The 17,319-nt window shown below is 37.5% G+C and overlaps 1 protein-coding gene across 1 annotated transcript in view; it reads right to left on the bottom strand.

Annotated features, from left to right (window-relative positions):
- Positions 1–8,581: 8,581 nt before the first annotated feature.
- FAS2 (Transducin/WD40 repeat-like superfamily protein) overlaps positions 8,582–17,319 on the bottom strand; it is a 73,219-nt gene continuing 64,481 nt past the window's right edge. Inside the window, exons 9-12 of the mRNA XM_089432969.1 lie at positions 10,804–10,892; positions 10,569–10,707; positions 10,364–10,464; positions 8,582–10,136 (exon numbers count right to left, since the gene is read on the bottom strand). Of these exons, the coding sequence (XP_089289095.1) occupies positions 9,487–10,136; positions 10,364–10,464; positions 10,569–10,707; positions 10,804–10,892 (979 nt within the window). The 3' untranslated portion in view covers positions 8,582–9,486. The remainder of the gene's footprint in view (positions 10,137–10,363; positions 10,465–10,568; positions 10,708–10,803; positions 10,893–17,319) is intronic.

The raw sequence follows: 17,319 nt of genomic DNA, 5'->3' as shown, positions 1-17,319 counted from the left end.
TGCCACGATGACCTATTTGGAGCAGCGAAACCCTAGAATCCAAAGCTCTGATACCAAATGTTATGAAACCAGCTCACAAAAAGATAGAAAAGAGAGATCCACGACTTAGAATTCAGCCTCTTCGAGGGGGCAACCTCCTTTACATTACATAAATGAACAATTCTTGGATGATACAAATGACAAAACCTCCTTTCTATATATAGGAGTCTAAGGAGTCACCATGTAATCCAGCCGACCTAACAATAATAATATAAAGCCACAAAAATAACAATAGAGGGATTCTATGGGGCACAGAAATAACAATATGGGGGTAATAGGGGCACAACAATATAAATAAGGGGTATAACTACAATAGTAATGGGGTAATCACTAGTCTTATAGGGACCCAACATGTACACTCCAAAGACCAGATACTTATATCAATTTACAGCCAAAAGACATTTCGATCTTGCCTGGTGGTGGAAAAAGATTTGGAAGTTGAGTTTTCCTACAAAGGCCAGTGTCTTTCTTTGGTGTCTGATTGAAAACATAGTCCCTAATTGGGACAACCTTCAAAAGAAGTAGAAAGAAGGGCCCATATAGTGCATAATGTGCAAAAACGTAGAATAGTCGGTGACTCATATGTTTCTCTCTTGTCCCTTCACTTTGAATATTTGGTCAATTTATAAGAATAATCTGGATTGTGGTTTGTTGTGGCGTGGTAAAACTTTTCTTGAAACTTGGAAGTCTTTGTGGGACCTTGTTGAATAATGTAACTAGGTTCGGTCTTCATAATTATATAATGTAATTTACTTGTCAAAAGAAGTTTTATTATTAATAAAAATGCTTTATTAAAGCATGGGTTTCATGCTTGGGTCATTATTTTTTAGGACAAAGCCTCCATTGTAAGCTTATAGGTTTTATATTGAGTCAATAGAGTCATTATCAATTTTATTAGACCCTTCTTGGGCTTTTGTATCATGTAAAAGAACTATTTTTTAGTCAAATAGGTCATTTGACACCTCCACACCAAGTTAGCCCTATCCTGATGAAGTCGGTCTACATTAGGGAAATTCGACCCACAGAAGATGTTATATATAGAGAGACAATTTGATCCATTTGTATCACTCACTCAACAAGTTTGGTACACAAGAAAGAGAAGCGGAGAAAGTGCAAAGTTGCTAGAGAAGGAAGAAGATTGCAAGGAAAGACAAAATCGAAGTTTTGGCTGATGTATCTCTCACACATGCAAAGTTACTAGGCATTTGCAGGGGTTGAAAATCTGAAATTCACTGCAAGTCGAAGTTTTGTAGTAGGGACACTGAAATTTTGTTGCTGCAAGGTCAGATTTAGGTCGAAGCTGTTGTTGGGAAGTTATCGCTTGGAGAAGAAGGGTGGGTTGACTTGGTGATTGGAGGAAGTCTATTTCTAGGTCAAAGAGTCATGGATTATCTTATATTGTCTTTGAATCTACTTTAGGAAGAGTACTGCCTAGTTTTTTCCCTGAGGGGTTTTGCCTTGGTTTATTGCCTACATCTTATATCTCTTGTTCTTGTGATCTCCATACACATAATTTGATAATTGCTTGATGAAACATAGTTTAATAAATAAGTAAAAGAATCCAACATAATTCACAAGTAATTATCAAGAAGAATCATCAAAACCCTAATTCCTACTAGCATTGATTTTTCAACATGGGATCAGAGCTAGGGCGAAAAAGGTTGGAGATCACACTGTTGGCTTCGAAAAAAACGTTAATCCCTCTATGACAAGTTATTTGAAGATGGGATTCAATATCATAAGAATTGCATGAAGCTAGACTGGAAAGATCATCTACAACTTATCTAATAAAGTCAAAAGTGAAGGGTTCTTGGCTACACTTACAAGTACTCTCGAGGATAACAGTGCATGGATCATTGATAGTGGACCATTAAGACATATTACAAGAGAAATAGGACAACTTCATACTCTATCAAAGGAACAATCATCTCATGTAGTGGAGCTAGGAGACAACAATAGTTATGCAGTCAAGGGCCTTGGATCTACATCTTTGAAGCTAGAAAATGGAGCAAAGCTACACCTCAACAATATACTCTATGTTTCAAGTTTGAAAAAAAAAATTACTTACAATTTCTTGTTTAGAAGATAAAGGAGATAGGGTTGCCTTTGTAGATGGTAAAGTCTTGGTTTGGGGAAAGGATTCAAGCATTGAAAAGGCGAAGGTTATTGGAGTTCATGAAGGAAGACTATATAGAGTTATAACACCATCTCCTCAAGCCCTAGTTCACATGGAAATCAATCCTATCAAACTATGGCATAGAAGATATGGGCATATACACTACAAGATCATTCCCTCTCTCAATAAAATGGTAAATGGCATCCCTAACATCAAGGAAGATCGTGAAGGAGTATGTAAGGGATGTGCTTTGGGAAAGAATACAAGGAAGCCTTTTACAAGCAGTGATACAAGGTCTAAAGAAATATTAGACCTCATTCATTCTGATGTGTGTGAGCTTATGTCTAACAAATCACTTAGAGGCCATATTTATTATGTCACCTTCACTAATGATCACTCTAGAAAGACATGGCTCTACCTTCTCAAGACAAAGGACGAAGTATTTGAAAAGTTCAAGGAGTTTAAATCTGAAGTGGAGACCTTAACCAAAAGAAAAATAAAGACCTTGAGATCCGACAATGGTAGGGAACACACTTCAAAAGAATTGCTTGCATATTGTAAAGTAGGTATTAAGAGGGAACTCATGGTTCCCTACAATCTCGAACAAAATGTAGTTGCAGAAAGGAAAAAATAGAACAATTGAAGAAAGTATATGAACTATGATATTTGATCAAGATCTTCCAAAGTTTCTATGGGGTGAAGTAGCTATGACAACAATATATATACAAAATAGAAGTCCTCATAGAATCCTTGAGAATATGACATCTAAAGAAGCATTCACAAGGAAGAAGCCATGTGTGTACCATCTTCGAATCTTTGAGTGTCCCGCATACATCCATATTTCAAAGGACAAGCGAAAGAAACTAGATTCTACAAGCATTAAAGGGATCTTTGTTGGCTACAGTGTTTTTTCAAAGGCATATAGAATCTACACTAAGGAAGGAAGACAAATTGAAGTAAGCAGGGATGTCATATTCGATGAGAATCATACCTACAAAAGATCCTAGGATATTCCAATTGATTCTAATGACGAAAATACACCATTATTTGAAGAAGAACATCGTGATAAGACAACTACAAACCAAGAAGAAGAAGATGAAAGACCAAGTGAGTTGATTCAACCTATGATCATACCCGAAACAAGGAAGAGGCCAAATTAGTTGAAGGCTACTCTTGAAGATGCCGAAGGATATCGCGTTGCTGAAGGAACTTCTAGAGAAAACAAAAGACCGAAAAGATATTCAAGATATGCAACATACACGACAAAATTGATAGAAGTTGAACTAGCTACATTCGAGGAAGTTGTTCATCAAGAAGAATAGAAGAAGGTGATGCAAGAAGAATACCAATCCATCATGAAGGATGGAGTCTGGGAAATCGCTCCTAGGCTGACAAATCAGTTGTCACTTCAAAATGGATTTACAAAATCAAACATGTTATTGATGGAAGTATAGATAAATACAAAAATAGATTCGTTGCAAGGGGCTTCTCTCAAAAGGAAGGCATAGACTATGAAAAAACCTTTGCACCTACTACTAAATATACTACTATAAGATCGTTGGTTTCGTTAGCTCTTACAATGGGATGGAATATTCATCAAATGGACGTAAAAACAGCATTTAAGAATGGAACCATTAAAGAAGAAGTATATATTGAACAACCAGAAAGCTTTGAAATAAATAGCAAGGCCACACATGTTGGTGGACTTAAGAAAGCTCTATATGGCTTAAAGCAAGCTCCTAGGGCATGGCATGCAAGGATGGATGCATATCTCTTAAGAATCGGTTTCATCAAAAGTTCTACAGATCCAAATCTCTACATCAAGGTAGTGAACAATGAACCAGTCATTATACTACTTTATGTAGATGATTTTTTTATTATAGGTGTGGACCGCAGAATACAAGAACGCAAGAAGATGCTAGCAGCTGAATTTGAAATGAAATATTTGGGACTTATGCGTTATTACTTGGGTTTGTAAGTCTAGCAAAAACCTGGAGAAATATATTTGGGTCAAGGTAAATACATAATCGAGATTCGATATGATGGATTCCAAGCCTATGACTACTCCCATGATCACTAATCTCAAGTTAAGAAGCCCTGACTCCAGTCTCGTCAATCCCACTAGCTATTGTAAGTTGGTGGGCTCTTTGATATACCTAGTAAACACAAGTGTTGATATATGTTTTGTCATAAATATTCTTAGTCAAATTCAGTTGAAGCCTCGTCATGACCATTGGATAGTTGCTAAGCATATTCTTAGATATCTCTGTGGCACTATACATCACTGCCTAAATTATGATGGAAAGGAAGTTAAGTTGACAGGTTTTACAGATTTAGATTGAGGTGGCAATGAGACTGATAGAAGAAGTATTACCGGTGGATGTTTCAGTTTAGGACCTACAATGATTCTGTGGATGAGTAGAAAACAAGAACTTGTTGCATTAAGTAGTGCAAAAGTCGAATATGTTGTTGCATGTGAAGTAGGAAAGGAAGTTTTTTGGTTAAGAAAACTCTTGTCAGATTTATTTCAAAAGCCTCTAGATCCTACTATAATAAATTGTGATAATCAAAGCATCATCAAGATGTTCGAAGACCCTGTATTCCATGCAAGGACAAAGCATATCAACAAGTACCACTACATTAGGAGTTTGGTACAAAATGGAGTCGTAAAGCTATAGTGTATTCTGACAGATGAATAGGTAGTTGATGTGCTAAGCATATTCTTAGATATCTCTGTGGCACTACACATCACTGCCTAAATTATGATGGAAAGGAAGTTAAGTTGACAGGTTTTATAGATTCAGATTGGGGTGGCAGTGAGACTGATGGAAGAAGCACTACCGATGGATGTTTCAGTTTAGGACCTGCAATGATTCCGTGGATGAGCAAAAAACAAGATCTTGTTGCATTAAGTAGTGCCAAAGCCGAATACGTTGTTGCATGTGAAGTAGGAAAAGAAGTTGTTTGGTTAAGAAAACTCTTGTCAGATTTATTTTGAAAGCCTCTGGATCCTACTATAATAAATTGTGATAATCAAAGCATCATCAAGATGTCTGAAGACCCTGTATTCCATGCAAGGATGAAGCATATCAACAAGTACCATTGCATTAGGAGTTTGGTACAAGATGGGATCGTAAAGCTACAGTGTACTCTGACAAATGAACAAGTAGTTGATGTGCTGACAAAGTCTTCCAAATAAGAAGTTTGATTATTTTAGAAGAATGCTTGGATTGGTTGACATTGCAGATTTAGTTGCTAAGGAGAGATGAAGCATCTAATGGCAGTTGCTTGGGAGGACATATGGTCGGCTTACGTATGTTTGATGTCTTGATCCCGAAGAGGGACAGTGTCGTTGGTCTTGGAGCTCTGACCTTAGATACGCACCTAGATCCCTAGGTCGATGGTTAGTTAGTAAGCTTGTTGTTACCTAGATTCGCTGAAAACTCTAGTCCATCTTAGTCCTACTTGGATAGATAACCCTAGTTAGGTATCTACCCTGTGGCACTGGGTGTGCCTGAACTCTTAGTAGTTCATGTGTTTTTGAGATCTTCCGTGTACTTATAATATATGTATCAGTATCTCCCTAATTAAGAGGGAGTGTTGAAAAATGTAACTAGGTTTTGTCTTCATAATTATATAATGTAATTTATTTGTCAAAAGAAATTTTATTATTAATAAAAATGACTTATTAAAGAATGGGTTTCATGCTTGGGTCATCATTTTTTAGGACAAAGCTTCTTTTGTAGGCTTCTAGGTTTTATATTGAGTCAATAGAGTCATTGTCAATTTTATTAGACCCTTCTTGGGATTTTGTATCATGTAAAAAGAATTATTTTTTAGTCAAATAGATAATTTGACACCACACCAAATCGGCCTACATTAGGGTAGTTCAACCCACAGAAGAGGCTATATAGAGAGAGACAATTCGATCCATTTGTATCACTCACTCAACAAGTCCGATACACAACAAAGAGAGGCAGAAAATTGTGAAGTTGCTAGAGAAGGAAGAAAATTGTAGAGAAAGACAAAATTGAAGTTTTGGGCCATCTATCTCTCACACATGCGAAGCTACTGGGCATTTGCAAGGGTCGAAAATCTGAATTTTATTGCAGGTCGAAGTTCTGTTGCAGGGATGCTGAAATTCTGTTGCTGCAAGGTTGAAGTTGTTGCTAGGAAGTTATCACTTGGAGAAGAAGGAAGGGCTGACTTGGTGATCAGAGGAAGTTTGTGTCTAGGTCAAAGAGTCTTGGATTATCTCATCTTGTCTTTGAATCTATTGAAGGAAGAGTTTTGACTGGGTTTTCCCCTCGGGGGTTTTGCCTTGGTTGTCCATCTACATCTTGTGTCTCTTGTTCTTGTGATCTTCATACACATAATTTGATAATTGCTTGATGAAACATAATTTAATAAAAAAGTAAAAGAAGCCAACATAATTCACAAGTAATTATCAAGAAGAGGAATCAAAACCCTAATTCCTACTAGCATTGATTTCTCAACAGACCTATCAAATGATGGTGCTCTCAAAAATATCCGCCCGCCCCCGCTTCCTCCCCACCCTCATTCGTTGGGAAGTATGGTTGGCTAGGAACAAGGCAACTTTTCATGATCATACCTCATCCCTTGATCATGTGGCAGCTCAAGTTCTAGCAATTTCTCCCTCCTGCCTTGGATTCTTCTCGAGTTCCCCATGTTATCTCAACGAAAACCATAAATTTTTGTGCTCCTTGGACCTATTTTGATCGAGCTTCTCGTGATGATGGTGCTTGTGGAGGTGGGCTTGTCATGTATCTTCATGAACATCATCTATTCAAATCTCAAATTGATCTAGGCAGGGGCACAAATAACTTTGTAGAGATGCCCTCTTTAAAACGTATCCTCTATTTTGCAATTGAAAAAAAATGCCGCACTCTTCAATTTTTTGGTATTTCTATGAATGTTATATATTGGTTCAATGGAACGCAAAGATGCCATAATCACACATTGATTCCTATTCTGGAGGATATTCTACAACTAAAGCTTTCCTTTGGTCACATTCCATGTTGTCGTATCTACAAGGAAAGAAACACAGTGGTGGACGCCAAGGCATGCACTGAGCAGGCTATGGGCACTTGGAAGATCACAGAACAATTAGGAGAAGATGCACAGCAATACTTTCACCATCCTTTTATGGAAGGATGATTGGATATACAGGAACAAACAGCACTTTCTTGTATACTTTTTTTTTAATTTTGAAGATGCTTTTTGTAGGAACCTCTTACGACAGCAGTATGTTTATATGTATGACTCCTATATTTATGGACACTTGTGCATCCTACATAGTGCACCCACATGTTTTTTAAACACTGGCTTATTAAAGGCCAGAACATTTAGGCACTGTTTTTCAGACAGTTTACGAGAATGCATAGAGATGCATCTACAAAATGTAACCTTTTCATTTTTAATGAAATATTACAATTTTTTTCCAATGAAAAAAAGTACGAAAGTGTCAGGGCCATAAAAGAATATACTGCACTGGAGACATGTTCATAATGCTACAATCTGGACAAAGAAAACAAGTTCAGTGATTTGAAGTTCATGCATGTACTGTATGTAGTGGCATACTACATACATAAGATACACGTAGTAGTCTAACTATTCTACATTTTGGAGTATTGCTGGGCATATTTTCTAGCCAATTGTGCCTGAAATCCCACAGATATTTGTTAAAATTACAAGTTTGAATTGTGTACTCTGCAAAATTCAGGTGCTACAAGGGTTTTTCAGGCTGTTGAATCTATTTATGGAGTAAAAAATGCATTCTAAACAACTTAAGATCACAATTTTATTGCCAGATTCAAAAAGCATCAAATTCAAAGGATCTTGTCTTTTTCTACAGGTCAAAAGCATCAAGGCATCAAATTCCCATTATAGGTAGATTGGAAATTATTGTTCGAAGATAACCGGTGAGAGCTATTTAAATAATATGATTTCGATATGCATTATATCGGTCAACGGCAATATGTAGTAAGCCATCCAAAAATCCTATTAATGCAGTCTTGATTAATTTTTAGAAGGAAAGTAGAAAAATGTAAAATGAAATCAGAAAAAATGGTTAACGGCTTCGGTCAATCAGTCAGCCTCTGGATAGTCAGTTCTACCAGTTCTCTCTTTTCTACGCTTACAATGTAGAGTATAATTTTATGATAGTCATTCCCAGAACATGTCGAACCTTTTGTATGTTAAACAAAGCTTACCTGGTTCTCGTGAGAGGGCCAATTGATTTAAAAATCAGGATTAAGTCATGCTGAAATCACGTTTGCCTGATGACAATGTACTAGTAATCAGAAGAAAAAAAAATTCATCAATTAAATTTGGGTGTAGTTAATACCATATATTTGAACAAAACAATACTAACAATAACTTGTGACTTGAATGTAAACAAGTCAATGAAAGAAAGAATTATCCAACATAAATTTGTTTAAAAACCTTGACAAAAGCTATTACCAAAGTGCAGCGACTCTGTCTTACACATAGAACAGTTGGATAAGCAATCATAAATGTTACATAGTTAGACGCGATTTTAATGCATTCCCGTGACGATTTTTCCTAAATAGTCAAGTAATGGCATGAAAAATGGTGCAGCCATTATATTGCGCCACATTTGCAACATTGCTGAATCTGTACATAGAAAGTCAAAACATTGTCTGTTTCTATCCTAAGTTTACCATAAAAGCATTTCAGTTGAATGTGATAGGGGTGGTCTCAGTAAATTGAGAATAAAAACGATTTGCTGAAAGGAATTTATTCTGTCATGTCCAAATCAATTCTCCTGCTATCAGAAACAACTCCATTGTAAACTTCTGCCACGAGTTCCCTTTTGTGTATTAGTAACACCCTCTCAAGTGTATCATTACCCACACATGCGTGATCTATTTGATAATTTTATCTATGCATCCGGAAGAAAATGTATTGGAAACTTCCAGCATTTGTACTAGTGCGGTATAAAGCTAGTGCCAAAGAAAAAAGCAGACACTAACAGAACTTTCTGCTTTAATTTTATGGACTAGATCCAACTGTAATGATAGACTGAAAGAGAACGGCACCAGCTTTACGGTTAAAGTCCCATCAATACTGTTAACAAAAATGAGCACTTACAATCAGACCACGCAAAGTCAAAACTTACAATGATGAGATAAGAATGTGACTTTGTAATTGGCAAGATACAGCAAGCCGGAATTACAAATGCCAATAAGAATGGACATGACCAGCACTATCTCTGACTCTCTATATGGTTATTTCACAAGAACCCTCAGCAAGCAAATCATTTGTCACAGTTATTGCAATCATTTAGTTTATGGCTTTTCAACAGCTATTGGAATTATGCGCCTTCTGGATGGCTTTACTGGTTCATCCTTAACTGTTCCAGTCATATCTGCTGCATCATCTATTGGCTGCACACTCTGCTCCTGTTTCTGTTGACTACTAGTACATTCTGGACCATTACTTAAAGAACCAGTAGTTGAAGCCACCAAAACTGGATCATTATGTAAGTTTAGATTTTCTGCTCGCACTGCTTCAGACTGATTTGATCCAATATCCTGTGCAGTTTTCACAGCTATTGGAGTTATGCGCCTTCTGGATAGCTTTTCTGTTTCAGCCTTGGCTGGTTTAGTTTTAGCTTCTGAATCAGCTATTGGCTGCACATTCTGCTCCTGTTTCTCTTGACCGCTAGTAGATATTTGTCCATTACTTAAAGAACCACTAATAGAAGTTACCAAAACTGGAACATTAGGCAACTTCAAATTTTCTTCCCACACTGCTTCAGATTGCTTTGGTCCCATAGCCTGTGCAATTTTCACACCCTCCACCGTTGATATCTTCGATTCCTTGCTCATATCTTTTCCATCTACATCAGATATGTCCACATCCATTCTCTCCCCCTTTAAGTTGGTACTGTCTAATGTAACTTGAGGTAAATAACTTGCAATATGGGAAGGTATTTCTAATCACACAAAGAAAATAGTATAGATATTTAGCAGAAATTAGAAGGCACGAAATTATGATAATCTAAAAAAATGATATTCCGTATTAAAAGTAGAAAGCTAGAACCGTAATAAGAAGCCTATGTTGTGTATGCAATACATTGCTTCTACCATGTTGGCTTGAATATATTAGTATTGAGAAAGCACACAATAATGTCAACCTAGGACAGCAAAGGAAACTCCATACCAGAAATGGGTGCAGGTGACCCAAGATCTCCATCCTCAAATTCTACTACTGTACAGTAGCCATCTTGGGATGACACAGCAAGAAACTTTGCATCAGATGACCTGGAACAGACTCATTTGTCATAAAAAGATAATGGTGAAACAATATGCCATAACAGCAGGAGAGAAAAATACAATAGGCAGTGGAAGTTAAGAAATAGACGTACCATGCAATGTCTGTTATGGATGCATAATGAAGTCCTGCCATGATTGCAATAGGGGAGCTGCTTTCGGTATCATAAATGTACAATGAATTCAATGTTGCTATAGCAAAGACCACACGATATGGAAGTTTGAATGGAGCATCTGCAGTCCTCATTCCAGACAATGACAAGCTATTCACCCCCAATCCTTGGAAGATAAACGAATACATATGTAGGCTGCAATAACCATAGAGATTACCTGGTCTTGTTGCATGAACGGTGAAAATTACAGGGCAGAAGCGCACCGCTACAACAGGTTTACTGGCACCAGGAAGTTGTAAAGCAGGCCTACGTGTAACAGCAAGTCAGAACTTCATATTGCATATTAACTAAATACATCATGTCTCCTTCCTTCACTATTCAATTATAAAGATTCCCACATGAATGCATGCCTATGCAAAAAGACACCAGTCTAGGGAACAAGCTAATAGATAGGCCTAAAAACTTAGGCACCCTCAGCATGTGACAAGGCCTGAGACAAACAGGATTACAACAAAATTTCCTAGCATTACAAGCTTAGAATAACATTAAAGATGAGCCTACCTGAAAAGAAGGCCCCTCACTCTCAGCTTCTAAGCCAAAAGCAACTGAATTGAATGGTGCTAATGGTTCCCCCATAATTCTAAATCTGGGAGTGTTACTTCACATAAGGATCCAAGTAAGGTCAAAAGAAAAAGAGTCTCATTATTTGACTTTTAAAAGATTTATTGAAGGATTTTCATCTACTAGGAGAAAGGAAGTCTTAAAAAATCATATACAAGACTTGGTCTACTATTAGCTAACTTGAAGAAGACCGAACCTTATAGAAGCAGTACCAAACTCAAGAATATATTTTTGGACACCTTTATAAGTCATGAACACTGTGACTAGACCACAGACCCGGGATAGAGGGATGAAGGTGCCAAGAAGCACTATTTAGGCATCATTTGTCATCATTTCAAGTGATCCGGACAGTAAAGATAAAATCAAGGATCCTGTGAAGAAATCTGAAGTTCTGAAGTGTCTTAACATCATAACAGAGATGCAAAAAAAATCCTATGCATATTAATATAAGGAAGACCTATCTATGGCCTAGAAAGCCGACTTCAATCCAGGAAAGAAAATATCCTTGAAATATCAGCATTTGAAAGGCATATTAGGCCTATTTAATGCCTATCTACAAGGCCTCTTTCAGTAGGTGTCTAAAGCCCTAATCAGAGCGACACAGTCACAGACCTATATCAGTTAATTATCAAGACGTACTTCAGTCTTAAGGATCAAAATAAAAGGTGAAAGGAAACAAGTATCTCAGAAATCAAGTGCCCAGATATATATATATCAGCCCTCCTAAGAACAGTTAAAAGTCATTTAAGGATCTACGGTATCTCATTTATCTCTAACAAGAGCAGAAAGAAGCATCTTGAAAGAACTCAATAAATGTTGCAGGTACATAAATGTTGATCTTATTCCATGAGATTATTGACACCTCGTGGTGAGAGGGATGCCCTACAAGGTTTGTAAAATAAGCAACTCAAGGTATGTTTAAGATTTACAAGGTATGACCATTTTATTTTTATAATTTTCTTTACATTGCTAGCTAAGGTTTTGATATAGAATCATAAAGATTCGTATATTGTTAGGTTGATGGATCTCTAATTAAATCAACCCTTGTCATACTCCTTATATTTTGTTCACTTTGGTAAAACCATAACCTTTAAGGTTCACTATAAAACCCTAGCCTTTTGATGTTTAGTGTTTGTTCATGTTATGATGAAACCCTAGCCTTTTTAGGGTTTGATAAATTAGGGTTTGAGACAAAACCCTTACAGAAGTTAATTTATGATCCTAGGAATGAAACCCTAGGTGTATATGCCCCTGTATGATTGAAACCCTAACTTGGTTATTGTATATCTAATATTAAAGTTTTGATGATTATATCTAGGGTTTACGACAAAACCCTAGTAGAGATTGATATATGATTCCAGAAACCCTAAAATGCTTTCGCTATGATTGAAATCAGTTATTGATATCTGAAGTTTAGTTTTGATAATGGAATCTATGGTTTGTGACAAAATCCTAGCAAAGATTGTTGTGAAAGTCTAAGTGTAACCCTTGTTGATTGTAAACCTATCTAGGTTTAGGTTTTGGACATCTAAGGATTGATTTCTTATTCAAAGTTTTAATATCCCTAGATGCTCTCTTTGTGATTACGTGCTAGCCCTATTTTGATAAAGTTAATTTCATGCTCTTGTACATATATATTTGTGCTTGGTTGTACTTGTTAAAGATTTGCACGCACATAGTATGCAAGAAGTTATCAAGAGATATGGCTACCTCATACTTGATGATGACGTTGAGCATGATGAAAAAGAGGGAGTTGTAATAACCCTGATGATATTAAAGTTTACATTGATGATTGAAGGTTGACCTTGTTGCCATATGAAGATAAGAGGAATGAAGTTTTGGAAGATCAAAATCCTCCTATGACATGATGATCTGGAAGAATTAAAGTTGTTGATGATGGAAAAAGCTCAGATGAAAGAAAGTATATATCCTCCATCATTAAGAGGAAGGACATGTTAAGAAGAGGATGAGATCGAAGATTAGCTGAGGCACTACTGATACTTATTCATATTTGATGAGGTTGTAAACAAGACTTGGTTACTTCAAGAAGTGCTAAAATCTGAGATTGGTGGTGTTGAGTAAGTTGGAGAAGGAAGCCTTGATCAAGATTTGTTTGGATACTATGATGACCTAAGCAACATCAAGATGGTTGAGAACCCTAGAGATTGTACTAGCATATGAATAATAAGAACCAGTGTATTGAAAGTGATTAGGGTCGTGTGGTTGCAGTATGATGAACATGTAGTTGATGTGTTGATCTCTCCTTGAGAAGTTTGTATATGATTGGATTGGTGGATATCTCTAATTTGGTTGAGAGGGAGAAATAAGTACCCATAAAATTCCATGTATGATGGCACTTGGGAGGACATCTTGGTCTAGTTAGTATTGAGATCTCAGTTGTTATTTGGCCTTGATGATTATGTATAGATCCCATAGCGGTAGGGTATCTCAGTCACGAGGAGCTTCGTTGTTGTGTTGACCTTGTTGAGATACCTGGATCCCTGAGGTTTGTTGTCAGGGCATGGAGGCCTAGATGGTATCTATATCCAGTTGGACTGATACCAAGGTTGTAGCCTAATGGTACCTATAGTGGCATGTTGCCTTGATGACACCTTAGTCCCTGACAGTGTCTTACATCCTTGTATTAGTGTCTTGAAAATGCCACTTGGATCTTTGATGTGTTGGATACCTTGGTAGTTTTGGTATCCCTAACATTGTGTATGTTGTACTCTTGGAACATTTCAAATTGAGGTCAACTTTGTACTGGTTGAACAATTACAAAAACCTCCCCAGTTAAGAGGGGGTGTTGAGAAATGTAACTAGTATTGATCTTCATAATTGTATTTGAGTCATGATATAATTATTATTTGTCAAAAGAAAAATAATTGTAAAAGAAAATTATTTATAAGCATGGGTTTCATGCTTTCTTTATTTGTTTCTAGGTCAAAGCACCCATTGTGCGCTTCTAGGGTTTGTGTCATGTGTCATTGTCCATGTCATCATGTAATAGACCCTTCTTGGGCTTCTAGTGTCAAGAAAGAATTATCTTTATGTAATTGGTCATGTAAACCCTCCTCCATAAAGTCAGCCTCAAGCACAGCAAGTCGGCCTCATTATGGGAGCTACAACTATTATAAATAGAAGTGTTACTCGACCTATCTGAGCATCTAATTCAAGAAGTTCGATCTGCAACCATAAGGAGGAGTGAAGGAGAAACCCTAAGCGAAGGCAGAAGGAACCCTAGAAAAGAAGAAAACCTCATTTTTCTCTCACTTTCCCTCACACATGCAAAGAACCTAAAGCTGCAAGAGGGCCGAAGTTGCAGGTCTACAGGAGGGTCGAAATCCAAGTTTGATGCATGATTGAAGCTGACTCTTCGAGTTTGGCTAATCATCTTGAAAGCTAACTTGGTGGATTGGAGGAAGTCTTTCTCTTGGTCAAAAGGTCTTGGTTGTCTCATTGGATTTGGTTCTGTTAGCGCTTGAAATTTCACCTCAGGCTGAGAAAGGTAAACCTCAAGGCTACATCAAACCATTTAGCCTCATAGCTAGCCCTACGGGGCAGGAGAAGGCTCTCTCCGGTCAATCTCGGCAGATCTTCAATGGGATGAGATGACCAACAAGGTAACACTGATATTAGGCTAGTAAACTGATCAAAAGGGTTGATTTGGGGTTTTTTGGGTTTTTGGTGGCAAATTGAGGAATTGCAATTTTGGGTGCGGGGATTTGACACAGTTTCTGCAGGGGGTTCTTTGGGGCGAGGTAGGAGACCGTATTGATGCCTTTGATTGAGGTGAGTGGATGGAAAAGACCGGTGAGGAGCTAAGGAGAGCAAATAATACTTTGAATTCTCCTTAAACAGTAGAAAACATAGAAATTAAACAAATTTAAAAGCAGAGCATGGCAAGCATGAATTCTTACTTTAACACTTCATTTGTTTAATGTGCAGAAGTAAAAGAAAGGAAATGAATCACATAACAAGCTTACAAGTACATTGAGAAGCACACCATCAACACATGAGTCCACAAGAATCCCAAAGAGGACTGCAAAACCCTGGTCTTCCTTAGCCAAAAATTGCAGAGATACAAGTGAAATAATACAATGATAGCTTCTCCCTCAAGAGTCCAACCATGAAAATGAGCAAGAAAGTACATAATATAGATGATCTAACCTCTTTCCCTGCCTCCATGGGTCGAAGTCACTATCCTAGGAGCTGTTTCAACCACTTCTAAACTAAGCACTACAAACTAGGCAGTCAAAACAACTTGCCTCTATAAACTTGGAAACCAATTCATACATTTAATTTTTACCCTTTTCATAAATGAATCTTCTAGAAGAGTTACAAAAGGGTAAAAGTGTCTAAAAAGTGTCACAATTACATCAAAGAGGACCATCATTAACCTCAAAAAGTCAAAAAGAGTCAAATCTGCGTTTTCTGGGCTGTACAATGCATTTCTGGACAAAACTGCCTGACAGGTCGCGCCCCCCTACCTGACAGGTCGCGCCCCCCTACCTGACGGGTCGCGCCCCTTTGGAGCCCTGTTTGAGGCACTTGCAGGTGGCCAAATTGAGCAAAAGTGGGCTTGTTGGAAAGGTCTGTGAGTCTACTTTCCAACCCAACTGGAATTTTTGGATTTGGAGGTCATTTGCCCTGTCAAAACTTAATTCTCCCAAGACTGGTTTCTGCAACTCAAAAAAGGGGCAGAAAGTCAAATTTTGCATGTATTTTGACCTTCTGGAGGCCCAAAACTCCATAAAAACTCAAGTCCATCCATAGGCATATGTAACTTTGCATGACAAATCTAGAAATGCTGAGTTTTTGCAAAAAGGAGTTGCCATGACAAAGGGTCTCACCAGGGTTGAGACCTGTTAAAGAGCCAAAACCTGTAAATTACCAAAAAATGCCAAAATTACCCAAAATTCTCAAAAAAATTTGGGATTTGAGCTGTGGCTAGGCTATTGAGTGCCATGATCTTTGAGTGAAGCCTCAGCCAAGATACGGAGGGGATTTGGCCTCTTTCTCCGTTTTAGAGCCTCGGTCAACCGCCTTTGAAACATCTTCATTTTGGCCTTGCACACATGCATTCTTGCCCAGTAATGGTTTTTCATGTTCCTCAGCAACTTTTTATCTTGGTTGGCCTTAGCCAACAGCCTCTCCAAGTGTGCATTGACCCGGATAAGCATAGCCTCTCGCAAATCTCATAACATGACATGTGGCGGAAACATGTGACTGCAAGTGGACAAGCCTGCAAATAAGTCAAAAAGGTGGGCTCCTCTCTTACATGGTGACCACTCTTACCACCCCTATGTGGCCTCCTCTGTTCCTCAATCTCGGACACTGATGCTTGGTCATCACTCTGCTCATATGTTTCGGTTTCTGACATGTTTGAGGAGCAGAGTGGACAAAATGTACTGCTGTTTCTGCCTTTAAAAGTGCTGAATTCTATGTTGTTTCAAGGGGACAAGGACATGAGGGAAATGTTAGGGGAGGGACCTTTTTACAAGGAATTGGGAATATATGAATATAACAGGGAATTTAAAGAAAGCATTGCAAACAATTATTGCATATAGGAATACATGTTTATAATCAGGAATATTGGGAAATCATTTGCAAAAATCACTGCATATGGGAATACATGTATAGAAAGTGAACATATGGGAATATGAATACATGCATTAACAGGGGAAGATAGGGAAACATATTTACAAAACTCTTTACATATTCACCAACAAATTCTTGTGTACACATGCATATGGTGCAGCAAGATTAGGGTTTGAATTTTTGATGCTTTGGGAGAGGGATAAGGTTTGCATTTTTAGTGATTAGGGAGAGGGGAGGGTTTGCATTTTATTTATAAAATAGTATGGGAGAATAGATATAAATACAAATGTGAGTGGAAAGGGGAAGGAGGGAAACAATTACAAAGGGAAAAAACCTTGAAACAACACAAACCCTAGCACATTTTAACCATTAATATTGCAGTCATATGAAGCCTCTTCCACTTGCACAATTTGATTCTTAAACACAAGCATGAGGGCCTTCAATCATAACCAACAACCAAATTGAAGTGTAGAGGCCCTACCTTACAAAATTTGGAAATTTGTGGTTCCTT

Source organism: Pinus tabuliformis, chromosome 5_1 (assembly GCF_031772625.1).
Source record: "Pinus tabuliformis cultivar Carrire ecotype Pingquan chromosome 5_1, CPIR1, whole genome shotgun sequence".
NCBI lineage: Eukaryota > Viridiplantae > Streptophyta > Pinopsida > Pinales > Pinaceae > Pinus > Pinus tabuliformis.
This window is presented reverse-complemented; position numbering and strand designations above follow the sequence as displayed.